Source organism: Mugil cephalus, chromosome 20, assembly GCF_022458985.1.
Source record: "Mugil cephalus isolate CIBA_MC_2020 chromosome 20, CIBA_Mcephalus_1.1, whole genome shotgun sequence".
NCBI lineage: Eukaryota > Metazoa > Chordata > Actinopteri > Mugiliformes > Mugilidae > Mugil > Mugil cephalus.
In genome coordinates this window covers 22,282,508-22,295,611 of record NC_061789.1, presented here as the reverse complement: position 1 = coordinate 22,295,611, position 13,104 = coordinate 22,282,508, and the positions used below count along the sequence as shown (strand labels likewise).

General features: G+C 38.9%; 1 protein-coding gene across 1 annotated transcript; it reads left to right on the top strand.

The window, feature by feature from the left end:
- The first annotated feature begins 10,801 nt into the window (after positions 1–10,801).
- Positions 10,802–12,801, top strand: LOC124998005. The gene is made up of 4 exons (XM_047572117.1): positions 10,802–10,926; positions 11,003–11,323; positions 11,578–11,714; positions 12,288–12,801. The coding sequence occupies exons 1-4, from the start codon at positions 10,842–10,844 to the stop codon at positions 12,372–12,374; spliced, it is 630 nt and encodes a 209-aa protein (XP_047428073.1). The 5' UTR covers positions 10,802–10,841; the 3' UTR covers positions 12,375–12,801.
- Positions 12,802–13,104: the final 303 nt, after the last annotated feature.

Sequence of the window (13,104 nt, the reverse complement as noted above, 5' to 3'; positions counted from 1 at the left end):
AGCAAGGGAGAGATCCAAGAAGGCTTCGCAGTTGCAGATGAAGAGGGAATGGAGGTCGCTGTCTGTCACCATGGCTTTCTTTTGAAAGCCCTTAATATGTTCAGGGGTGAGATATTTGCCTCTGTCCTTCTACAAACGGAGGAGAAGGAGGAGGAGGAGGGTCAAAGTGCTCTCAGCACTCCAGACAGCAGTTAAGATGAAGAGGATATCACAAATTTGGTAATTTCATGAGAGATTATTGATTATTGTGTGCCTGTTAATTCTGGACTACACCTTTTTCTTCCCAAATCTTTTTTTTTCCTGAGAAGATGCTGCCTGACTGACTGTGAAGGACATGGACCCCACCCCTGTGTGTGTGATTGTGTGAATGAGTACATGTGACAGGTGCAGAGCAGACACAGCCTGATGAGTGGTCCCCACCAGCGAGAGGCGGGCCTTATAAGATGCATCATTCAAGCATCATAAAGTTTGGTCCTGATTCCCTTTGAGTTCAGCTTGGCAGTGAAGGAAGGTGTCCAAGCTCCTGCTGTGCACATGAATAGAGTGTATGCATTGTTTCTGTTTGTTGTTTCTGTTTGCATCTGTACGTATATGTATATGTTTTTTTCCTGCACATACAGATAATTTGCACACCAGGTAAGAAAGATATATATATATGACATTTGGTGCTCAAATCAGCATTACTGCACGGCTGAATCATCACTAAAAATACTGCTCTGCCAAGTCTGTGGCAACATTGTATCCATCCCCATGGCAACACTGTAACTGTCAGAGCTGGAGCAGGAAATGGCTGAAAATACTCAACAAAAAAAACTCTACAAAATGGATCGGTTTGTACCGACCCATTTTGTACAGTATTTTTCCAATAATAACCCTGGAGCTCACACCCTGTGAGGTCCAGGGTTTTTATTTCATCTTGAGTAGAGTCCTGGGTCCTGGGTAATCTAAAGTAAACATTTGTGTTTACTTTAGATTACAAGAAAATTTGGGGTTTTCAGGATCTATGAAATAATTACAAATATACACTGTATATATGGTGATCTTGTGACTGTAACTTTAACTGAGAAGACTATAATATCACATTGTTTGGTCTGTAACAGACTATTGATATGGCTGCTGATAATGGCCAGCTCCCTGCAAACTACCCCATACATACTCAGTGTGCTGTTTTGGAAGTTGATGCTAACAGTTGCTCCTGTCCTTACAGATGCAGTGGCAGTGGACAGGTACAATAGTTTTGAGTCAGTTGTCTTATGAAGTGTAGAATGAAAACTCTTTCTGCTAAAGAAATCCAGAATTCCTTTCCAACACATAATTTCATACATTAATAATACCCCTTGTTAAACATATAATGCATGCATCTCACCTTCACAAAGGTACTCATAAAATGAGCCTATTTTTTGAAGGTAGTCTTGGGCAAAGGCACTCAGACTGCAGCGAGGGCTTAGGATTTCACATTTTGTTTGCTCCTTTGTCTTCTTTCCAAGGAGAAGTATAGGTTTGTAACCAATAGCATGAAGTTTGTCAAGCTGCAATGACAAAAGTCTGTGTTATTAGTTGGAATTGCAACTACAAAATTAACTAAACACATTGATTATTGACAGAAATACGACATTACTGAGGAGAGCATCCAGACAAATACCATTTAGGATGATCTCACTTCATGGTGAGTTTAACTTTTGTATAGTAATGTATGTGCAAACACGAAAAATCTATACAAATAGCAATAGTAGGGTGCAATGTGTATAACAATATACTGTTTTCATTTAGATAGAAACTGGAGCATCAAAAATGGAAATTTCTGAATGTATTCAAAATATAGACAAAACTTATTGTATACATTTTATGTTATAGTTGTATGAATGCAGTTCATTTGTTCAATGAACTGCACACTGTTGTAGTGATGTTGGTATTTTTGTTATGCACAGAAATTTATGAGGATCCCTTTGATTTCCCATGTGTACCACAGAACGTTCAAATATTTCCAGTTGAACAGTTGAATGTCATATAGAAATCTGTACAAACCATGATAATGGCTTCATCCTTGATGGTTCTTCTTACGGCCAACCACCCATTCTTCTCGCCTCTCATCAAACTTCTTAAGCTTCTTTCTGAGGCACTGCTTCGGGGGCTGCTTCTTTTGGCAGTGACAACACACCTTCTGTGCGCAAAATGAAATTCCCTTGCGAAAGGGGCAAGTGTTTTTTGTAGACCCTCCCGGTATTATGATGCATTGACAGATAAGAGGATTCTCAATGTAACCCTCTACCAACTGTTTAATGCTGTTGAAGTTAATTTCTTCACCACTCTGACGGTTCAGTGTGATACCCTTCACACGCATTGACAATTCAATGTCTAATTCAATACCTTGGTTGGCTGCGTAGTCTCTGATGTGATTATATTTGCTAGCCTCATCCGATGTTTCAGGGAGGAACCCAGAAGCCTCCTGTTTACCCTTCAGAAAGGTGTTGATGTAGCCCCTAAAAATAAAGTCGCTCTTTTGATTGAAATGCCAGACTTCTTTTATCTGGGCTACACGGTATCCACAGTCTAGGGCTTTTGTGAATTCAGGAGTCGTTCAGGTCCCAGATAGAGCTCTTTGTCCATCACTACGTGCGCACGAACCGACTTGATGGTTGATTTCAGCGCACAGGTGGCAGAGAGTAAACATTAGTTTACCATGCTCAGTTTTATGCGGTAGAACAGGTAGAAATAGATTCCGAGGAGGATACACGACAGCTTTAATCAGGCCGAAGTACTCACGCGGATCTTTAAAACCCTGACGGATAATTTCGGGATGGCCAAGTGGGTAGTGAAAGTGTGCGTTAACGTACGGATACAAGGATGTAACATCGACGTAACGAACCTGCTCGGTGTCACTTGTCGTGTACCTCAGACGGATGGGACAAGTTCTACCTCCAAACAGCGCATCGCGAGGTTTTAAGGGCTGCGGTGCACTATACTGAAGGAGGAACTGTTTCACTCCGTCATGAGATTTTGTCATTTGGATCCAGTCATGCTCCCACATGAACTGTACCGAGACGTGTCACTCCGATCGCAGGTTCAGCAGCTTGGCTTGCCAGTCTGAGTGGAGCTGCTCAAAGGGAGTCAGCAACAGAGGATTTACTTCGGTAGGCGAGTAACACTATGGACAGCCGTGAAAGAAACACCTGAGTAACTCCCATGCTTTTTTAACACCGTCAATCTCTGCATAGCCATCCACAAAGTATTTCCCCAGTTTTTTCTCTCCTCCGTTTAGAGTGTGTTGAATAGCGACGTTTTCATTCTGTGAGACCCACTCTAACCACTGAATCCCTGAGTTGGAGTAGTTTTTGAACTTTTTCAACGCGTGTCTCTCGGATGAATTCTTTGCGAAACTTTAAGCATGATGCTGCCAGGATTTCAGTACCGAGATTGCAATAAAGCACTGCCTCTTTTCTGAAATCAAATATACAGCCATCTTTGGTGGCGTACCAGGCATTGAACTTTTTCAGCGTGTCTGAAGGCATCCTGTCTATGCCGTAAGTGTCGGAGGGAGGGTAAGGGCCTACATAATTTAAGTGAGCCTCTGAACTGAAAAGGTGGGGGAAGAAACCTTTGCTTAATTCCTGGTCGCGTGGAGCATTCACAGCATCGAGGCCCATGGCTGCGGGCATATCTGCTAAGCGTATGGTTAAGAAGGAGAGTGAGTCCATGACGCCTCATCCACCATCTGCAACACCTTGCTGCCCTGCATGATTATACAGGGTGTCAAACCTTGCTGAATTAAATGATTGAGAAGTAGGTAACTGTCGAAACCCTTAGCGTTGTGAGCTATAAAGATGTAGCCTCTGAATTTTTGTTTTCTGAAGTGTTTAAAGAAGCTAGCTTTGCAACTAATGCCCCAGGAACCCCACTTCTTTCCTAGCATCGACTATGTACTGATGTAAAATGGGATGTGTGTGCCTGTTTCATCTACAAATGTTTCAAAATCATAAAACACTATGCACTTTGAATAATCAGTCTCAACCATCAAAGGAGTCATGTAACACAGATGATCCTCGCCAGGGTCCTTTACGGAACAGATCGGACATGTCTTAGCTCGACATTTGAGCTGGGCGCTGCCTCTGATGGCCGAGTAATACACCACTCTGCAGGTATTGCACTTTTTAATTATATCGCAGTTGCTGGCAGCTTTACCGGCAGTGGGGCGGTTTATGTTCTAAATAACATGTGTTGGATCGACATGGCATATTACAATCAGGGCATTTAATCAGTTTGGTCTCAGTTTTTGTGCAGTCTGATGTGAAGCACACAGAACAAAGGCCTGGGCACTGATGCTGCCATAAGTTAGTAAAACCTGCGTGGCAGTAACGGCAGAGGTACCGCGCACCTAGAAATGTTTTCAGGTTGGTGATACCATAGTAATGGTTCTGATGGAGGAAGAAATAGTGGTTTTAGGATGCAATCCTTCAGATGTTTGGAATTTAGAGAGGGCACGCTCACCCTCCGCTCTGAAGAAGACTTTTCAATCTAAAACCTGTCCAAATTTATTAATATCATTAAATGTCACAGGAGTGTCGTCCGCTAACCCCGCATGATTCTGTAGCACTCTAGCGTGCTCAGTGGCCTGTTGTGTGGTTAATTCACGGTTTAAAAGCTGAGCGAGGTTAATGGCAAAGCAGAGCTGGTTGCCACAATTGATGACTATGTTCAGGCAATGGGCTTTTTTCCTGCAGATTTCATCGTCAAAGATGGTTTGCAGCTTTCTTTTAACACCCCCTCGAGGACTACATACCACCTGCACAAGTAACTTCATCGCATCTTCCGGCATAATGGTCATGTTTGATTGCACTAGGTGGTCGAGAGCCTCTTGAACATGGTTTAGAGGTAGACCGCTGTCGTGTGTGACTATGACAGAGGCGCTGTTTGATCTTTCCCACCTTAATTCTAGTTGTAGCACATCGCCCTGTCTGGCATAGGATACAGCTCGTTCAACCGCTGCTTGGAGAGTCTCCATCACATTAAGATAAAACTCTGTGTAATTATTCACAGGATTGGGAAAGCTGAAATTCAGCATCTGTCTTATTTCAATGTTATTAAACCTGTCTGTGGAGACCCTCCTGAGGGATTCTGGATTTTGACCCGCACCCTTCTGAGCGACTGGTGTTGCAGGTGGGAAGTACGAGGACGGACCCGGTAACGGAACGTTTACAGGTAAAAGGTTAGACGGGCCAGGCACGGAATCTTCAGTTGGATGGACAGAGGGAACCTGGGAGAGCCGAGGTAACGCTACATTAGGCGGACAAACGACGCGGGTTGAGAGGGAGGAGGTAAGAGCTCCGGGAGTAGAGGACTGGACAAAGCTTCTCTTAAACGCTGAAGGGCTACATCAATACTTTCCAAATTCTGTAAATCAGAAGGTTCGTGTTGAGCCTGAGACTCGTTTGAAACCTCTAAAGGCTGTAATTTAATCAGTGGAGGTAAAAGCTTGGGGGATGGAGGACTGGACAAAGCTTCTCTTAAATGCTGAAGGGCTACATCAATACTTTCCAAATTTTGTAAAAAAAGAATTCTTACTGTTAGCCGGTTGTCTCCCTTGCTTTTCTGGCGTGTCGGGTATAATGAGTAGTGGGTAGACACCGTCTTTGCTGGTACAAGTAGCCTTGTTCATCTTGTGAGCGGGTTCTGGTCTGCAGTCTACAAAATGGAGAGAGACAGGTTTAGATTTATTTTACTTATTTATTTTAAATTTATACTTTTTTTTTCTTCTTACCGTTAGTCAGAGGTGTCTCGGGCCTGTCTGTTGTGTTAATTTCAGATTGAGATTGAAGTTCGCTCTTTTTTTCGTAATCCAAAACACTGTCTAGCATTGCATCGTCACCTGCTAAAGTATAATACTTGTCAATAGAATCTATCACATACATTCTGGGATACAGAGTCAGAGAGAAAGAGGAAGAGTGTTAGTGTGTCTACCTTCAAACAGTCCACTCCCCGGCCAGATTACGGTCTGAGAAGGATATACTATAAACTGAAAACATTTATTATCATAATATTTAGATATATATGTATATATATATTCACACATGCAGTTTTTAAAGGAAAGTAACTAACCATTCTGAACTGATACAGACGGGGTGGATGGTACTACTTCAGGGGTGCCAACAAAAAAAAGTAACAAGAGTAATTCTTGTAAATCTTTTTTTTTCTGTAAATTTATAGCTTTATTTGAATCAAGTAACTGCCTTACATAAGATGCCCTGGCTGTCCTCATCATATGTACGGCAAAAGAATGCCCCTTCCTTAGTCTCGTAGAAAGGCCCTGTGTTATCCTCATACCGTAACAATGAAACATGTATAAAATCATGTAGGTCTTAAAATGTACATACAAGAATCCATTTTTGATGCTTTCACGAAAAAATATCGGAAAAATATAGAAATATAGATTACTTACCTTAACAATCTTCGGCGATCATTCGCTTTTCACTTGGCTGGAAGCATGGGCGAGGTCGGATGGCATCACATGAGTTTCATAGAAACATGTCTAGGCATGTACTACTTGTCTGTGTGTCTGTGTGTGCGTGCCTGTGTGTGTGACTGGTGGTCTGTGTGAGTGTGTATCTGCCTGTGTGTGACTGGGGGTCTGTGCACGTGTGTGAGAGCCTGTCCTGGCTCTCAAGGGGAGGGGTGGGCCTAGCCACTTACGCTTTGACACACACATCATCAAAATACTAACAGATCTTTAACTAAATTAATCATCTCAAATTCACAGGATATCCATAAACACCTTAGTCAGCACCATTCGTCACCTTTTAACCTTTATGATATTAATAACTCATAATTACACCCCAAGGTCAGGCCCAGGGACTGTAGACCAATGTCAACAGGCTCCGTGCCACGTCTCTGTACAGCTTGCCAAATTTACGTTTGCAGGCGGCACAAGAATGGGACCCTTTGATGTGTCGTTCATTAAGGTCTCAAATATAATCGAAGGTGGCATGTCTGTTTATAAGAATCTTCTTGCCCAGAAGAAAAAAAGAGCGCCAACAACTACCCATAACTATGTTCTTCTCTCGGAAAAAGACACCTGCACCACAGCCTTCAGTAGAAAAAGACACTACAGCGGAGCGGTGTCGGGACGAAGAGGCACAGTCAGAGAAACTGTGAAATACGCGAGTCACAATGTGTCCAACCTCGTATTGATTATTAAAATGATTATTTTACAGTATTTCTAAAAACTATCATAGTTATTTGTAAGAAAACTTTTATATTTTTATTTCTTAAACAAATGCCTGAAAACGGGTTTTTGATCTTTGGTTTCATTATATAGTGCTGTATTGTATAGTAATTGTAAAAAATAAAGCTGACTACTTCACGGATTTCGCCTATCGCGGGTTCTCTTTGGAACGTCTGAGTGAGTATTTAAAAAAGCTGAGTCAATTCAGGTCACGGTTATGAGCTTGAAAGCTGCCAGCACCTTACATTACAGAAGAAGCAGCAGCAGAAGAAGAAGAATGGCGAGTGTTGAGTTGAGCCATCGGCTTCACTGAAATCATGAGTATGGGAGCACTTCAGTTTCCCAGTGAACCCTCCGCGTCGTCCATTAATTTCAGATAATGGACACCTCGTCGGGCATTAACTCGCATATACCATGGCCACTTACGAAATAAATAAATATTATGTCAATTATCAATGTGTTAATGTCGTTTTTTTTTTTACCGTTTAAATCGTAAGTTTTTCACAAGAAGCGACTGAGCGGAGTATTTAACATCTCCCGTCCACAGGCATTGCAGCAGCAGTTACTAATCAGCGGAAGAGAAGAGAGATGATTGCTTAACGTTACATTACGTGACACAAGGTATCATTTCAGAAGGCCAGTGCACTTATTACCATATGTATGTATAGAGGATCATGCGAAATTTCCAGTGGACGACGTCCAAATTGTCCAGTTCCTCCGGTGTAACCTTTTGTCGCATTGCCTTCTTCTTTTCATATTATCTTCGCTCTTTCTCCTCTGCTGCATCCCAGTCTTCAAAATTATCGGTAACACTTTCTATGAAGATTGTTGAAAATCGAGTGCCCGTCTACATCGCATCGGACGGTAAAGCGTTTGAGCGGCTTTATGGTGCATTCAAGTGCATCCCGTAAACTCGGAAGTCTATATTTTTCTTCTTATTTTCATTTGTTGAAATACATATATCAGTCATTACTTTGTTATTATTTTTACTACATTCTATTCAATGATTAAAACTAAATGATAGAACAAAATTATTGAAGCATATTCAGAATCCAACTCATTTCTGCATAGTCAGATTTGAAAAATTAATTAAGAACAGAATCACAATCATTGTTTTCCGCATACTCTACAGCTACCACTGTGGTGATTTTCAACTTAATTCACTGCATCATTTTCTGATAATTGGATGATGAAATCACACCCAATGAATGATGTATATGAGCAGAGAAAAAAAAATAATTAAAAAAACTAAACAAATTGTTTTCTGTAAACTCCACCAGATTCGTGTTCTACATGTCTCCAGCTACCACTGTAGTGATTATCAACTTAATTCACTGCATCATTTTCTGATGATGTGATGTTGAATTAATATCCAATGAATGATGTATATGGGCAGATTAAAAAAATAATTTAAAAAAATAAACTAATTGTTTTCTGCAAACTCCACCAGATTCGTGTTCTACATGTCTCCAGCTACCACTGTAGTGATTTTCAACTTATTTCACTGCATCATTTTCAAATAATTGGATGATGAAATCATACCCAATGAATGATGTTTATGAGCAGATTAAAAAATAAATTAAAAAAAAAAAATCTAATTGTTTTCTGCAAACTCCACCAGATTCGTGTTCTACATGCCCCCAGCTACCACTGTAGTGATTATCAACTTAATTCACTGCATAATTTTCAAGTAAACTTGTGTTGAAATTATGCTCCATGAATGATGTATATGGGCAGATTAAAAAATAAATTAAAAATAGTTTTCTGCAAACTCCACCAGATTCTTGTTCTACATGTCCCCAGCTACCAACAAATTTTCAACAATTTGATTTATTTATTTATTTATAATTTTTTTAAAATCTGCCCATATACATCATTCATTGGGTATGAATTCAGGATCACATTTTCAGAAAATGATGCAGTGAATTAAGTTGATAATCACTACAGTGGTAGCTGGGGACGTGTAGAACACAAATCTGGTGGAGTTTGCAGAAAACAATTAGTTTATTTTTTTAAATTATTTTTTTAATCTGCCCATATACATCATTCATTGGATATTAATTCAACATCACATCATCAGAAAATGATGCAGTGAATTAAGTTGATAATCACTACAGTGGTAGCTGGAGACATGTAGAACACGAATCTGGTGGAGTTTACAGAAAACAATTTGTTTAGTTTTTTTAATTATTTTTTTTTCTCTGCTCATATACATCATTCATTGGGTGTGATTTCATCATCCAATTATCAGAAAATGATGCAGTGAATTAAGTTGAAAATCACCACAGTGGTAGCTGTAGAGTATGCAGAAAACAATGATTGTGATTCTGTTCTTAATTAATTTTTCAAATCTGACTATGCAGAAATGAGTTGGATTCTGAATATGCTTCAATAATTTTGTTCTATCATTTAGTTTTAATCATTGAATAGAATGTAGTAAAAATAATAACAAAGTAATGACTGATATATGTATTTCAACAAATGAAAATAAGAAGAAAAATATAGACTTCCGAGTTTACGGGATGCACTTGAATGCACCATAAAGCCGCTCAAACGCTTTACCGTCCGATGCGATGTAGACGGGCACTCGATTTTCAAGTGTAGATAGCGCGACCGTGCCTCGTCGAAGCGCAGATGGCGTGACTGCAGTCTATGACTGCACTCATAATGTTTTATAAGGTGTCTATAAAGCATCATAATGGTCATTATTACCATCTATACATATTCACAAGTTGGCATAACTGCACATTTAGCAAAGGAAAGTAGTTATGATGCATCATAAAATGAACAAGTGACTAGGCAGATATTGACATATTTATAATGCACTATTCCGATTAAAATTAAATTATAATCATTCATAACCAGTTGTCATAATGCATCATGAAGTTGGTTATGACGACTTGTGAATATGTATGGTTGGTAATAATGACCATTATAATGCTTTATAGATACCTTATAAAACATTATGAGTGCATTCATAGGGCATTATAAATACAACCTTCATAGAAAGTGTAACCGAACTTTCTTTATTCCCTATTCTATCCAGCTGTGTAACAGCTCATCTGTTTTGTGTCAATTAAGCTACTATGATCAATTAATTTCCCTTGTGGAGCAATAAAGTCTGTCTACACTGCTGGACATTATGGACAATGCCCGCCAACCTTTGCACACCCTCATCCGCAGACAGAGGAGTCTATTCAGTGAGAGCCTGCTCCTTCTAACCTAGTCAGCAGGGGTGTTGCTTTCAGTGACAGTAAAATAAAACCGTAATTAATATAATAACAATATAATAAACAATGTGAGACAATGTGAGAGGTGGCAAGTGGAATCACAAATCAAGCAACAGTATAATTATGCCCAAAACATTGAAAAGGATAAAAACAATATCCAACTATTAACTTGTATTGTATTAACTATTCTTAACTTCTGATTGAGAGTTGTTATTAAGCTCCGTCAGTGACACATGACTATATACTGGCTGCAAAATGACTACAGTCATCTTTTCACCACATCAAACACCCATCTAGGTCACATGATACATTTCACAATCTTTGGCAGCAGTGCACATTGGTATGCAGTGCACATACGGATTTCCTGTTGATGAGCTTGACATCAAGTGAAGTGTATGACAGCCACTGTCAGTATGTCTGGTGTCTGGCTGAAACTTGTAACCATCGTTTGTCTCTCTTACACAGTTCTGACTGGTGCAGGTAAGACTGAGAAAGATGTAATGGCAAAAATGTAAAGTGAGATGAATCTTTAACGTTTTGTGTCTTTTTAATGCAGAGATCAAAGGAGTAGTATGGAAAAAACTTGGAGAAGCAATCACAATCCAGTGCAGATTTGAAAACCAAAAGAACATGTCTTTGAAGATGGGTCTCAATGGGTCTCTTGTCCTAAAAAAGTGTTCTCAGACAGAAACAGTTGGCAACCAGTTTCATGGCAGACTTGTGTCAAATGTAGCCTTCTCAAACATGGATATTCTCATCAAAAACTTGACCTCGAAGGACACAGGACCATACTGGTGTGAGTATAACATGTGTGACAAAGAGGCCAAAGACACCAAAACCATGAATGGAACAGGATCTATACTCCTGGTGGTGACAGGTCAGTTTGTTTATTTTTCCACAAAGAATTACAGAGCTTTACTCAATCACATGACAAAAATTTCATCATGAATAAATTCTGTAAGTGCAACAGAAATTCAAATGAAGACAATACAATTTCTATTATACAGCAAAATGTAAAAATTTCACTTTCCAATTGAAACCAGAAAAAATAAATATGCACTAATTCCAATGTCACATTTAATCTCAAGATACCTTGCAAAAAATATTTACTTATATATCAATGTAATTTAGATGACAGACATACAACAACAGATGCAGTACATGGGTGTGAATCATCACATCAGAAGCTGGTCCTGGTGTCTGTTGTGATTGCTGCTGCTGTGCTGCTTGGCATCATCATGGCTTTCTTCATTAGGATCATCCTTAAGGTAAACTTTTTCCTACCTTTTGTTTACCCATAGGACAACATAGATTGGTCTGGTCTAGACAAAATTACAAATCATATTTCTGAATCTTTATGTATTCATTTTGAATGAGGTAGTTTGTGTTAGTTAAACTCTGTTGTATCTGTTAACTATGAGTATTGTATTACTGTAATTTAGCTTGTATACAATCATTTTAGTGGGATGTGTAAAATAATTCATTATATGTCCCCAGCATCACAAACATGATCTTGTAAAACGATTATATTGTTACATACATGTACAAATAATTTTAGCTAACACTTAAAACCTAAATAATATTTATAACAGTATTATATCAAAATTTGTCAGTTTACATATCAATGCAGATCGAATATATTTAACACTGACAGTTTAAAAATGTCTGACCAGAAAATGCATAAAAATGGAATACGTCTCTTCAAAATATTTTTATACAAGATATAATCGTGAATAAAATAAAATCTGACCTGAAACTTAAAAGAAAAAACAAAACCTATATATGAAAAAAACAAAACATAGCTCTGCTAATATGTTGACAACAATATCTTTTGCCGACAGGCCAAACACTTGTGCACCACGGTGAAGCCGAGGCGTGTCACCACCAACGATGTTTATGAAGACATGCGTGGAACACTCAGACGCTAAAGATCAAGTCAGCCTGCAAGCCTGCAAGCAGCCAATACTTAATACTCATTAATTATTCCCTTCCTCTGATGGTCAAGTGATGCATGTGAAAAGGGTAGCAAGTCAGCATGTTTTGTGACATACTCTATAACCCTTTCAGGCTTGTGTATGTGTAAGAATATGCGTCAAGCAAAATGGTACAACATTATAACAATTTGTGTTGCCTCAGAAGATTAGATACAAATAGTTTGGCACAATGTGTTGTTTGAAACAACCATGTAATAAGTAGAAAAGCACACATTTTACTTTTTGTGACTTTGGTGATTTAAATATTTTTGTTAATTTCAGCAAGTTCTAAGATACCATACAATGTATTGTAATAATAAGTGTAAATTAAACAATGTATTGTTGGAATTTATTTTTCAAAATAAAGATTCTGTTGATGATAGTGGTGATGATAGTAGTACAGCAACTTTGGGTGGATAACAGAAACATGCGTGGTGTGTTGCATCCATAGGTCTTCTCAAAAAATCTTATTAACAACAATAAATACAGGGAAAGGTTTGAATATTTTCATAACTATTTTGTAACTGACCGGTGGTCAGCATATGCCTACAACATTAGGTAAATCAGGCTATTGTCACTCAGTGCGTTTACATGCACGTGAAAAAAACGAATTATTGCCTTAATCGGACTATAACAGTTCCTGTTAACCTGAACTTAAGTGCATGTAAACACATTGCTCATTCTC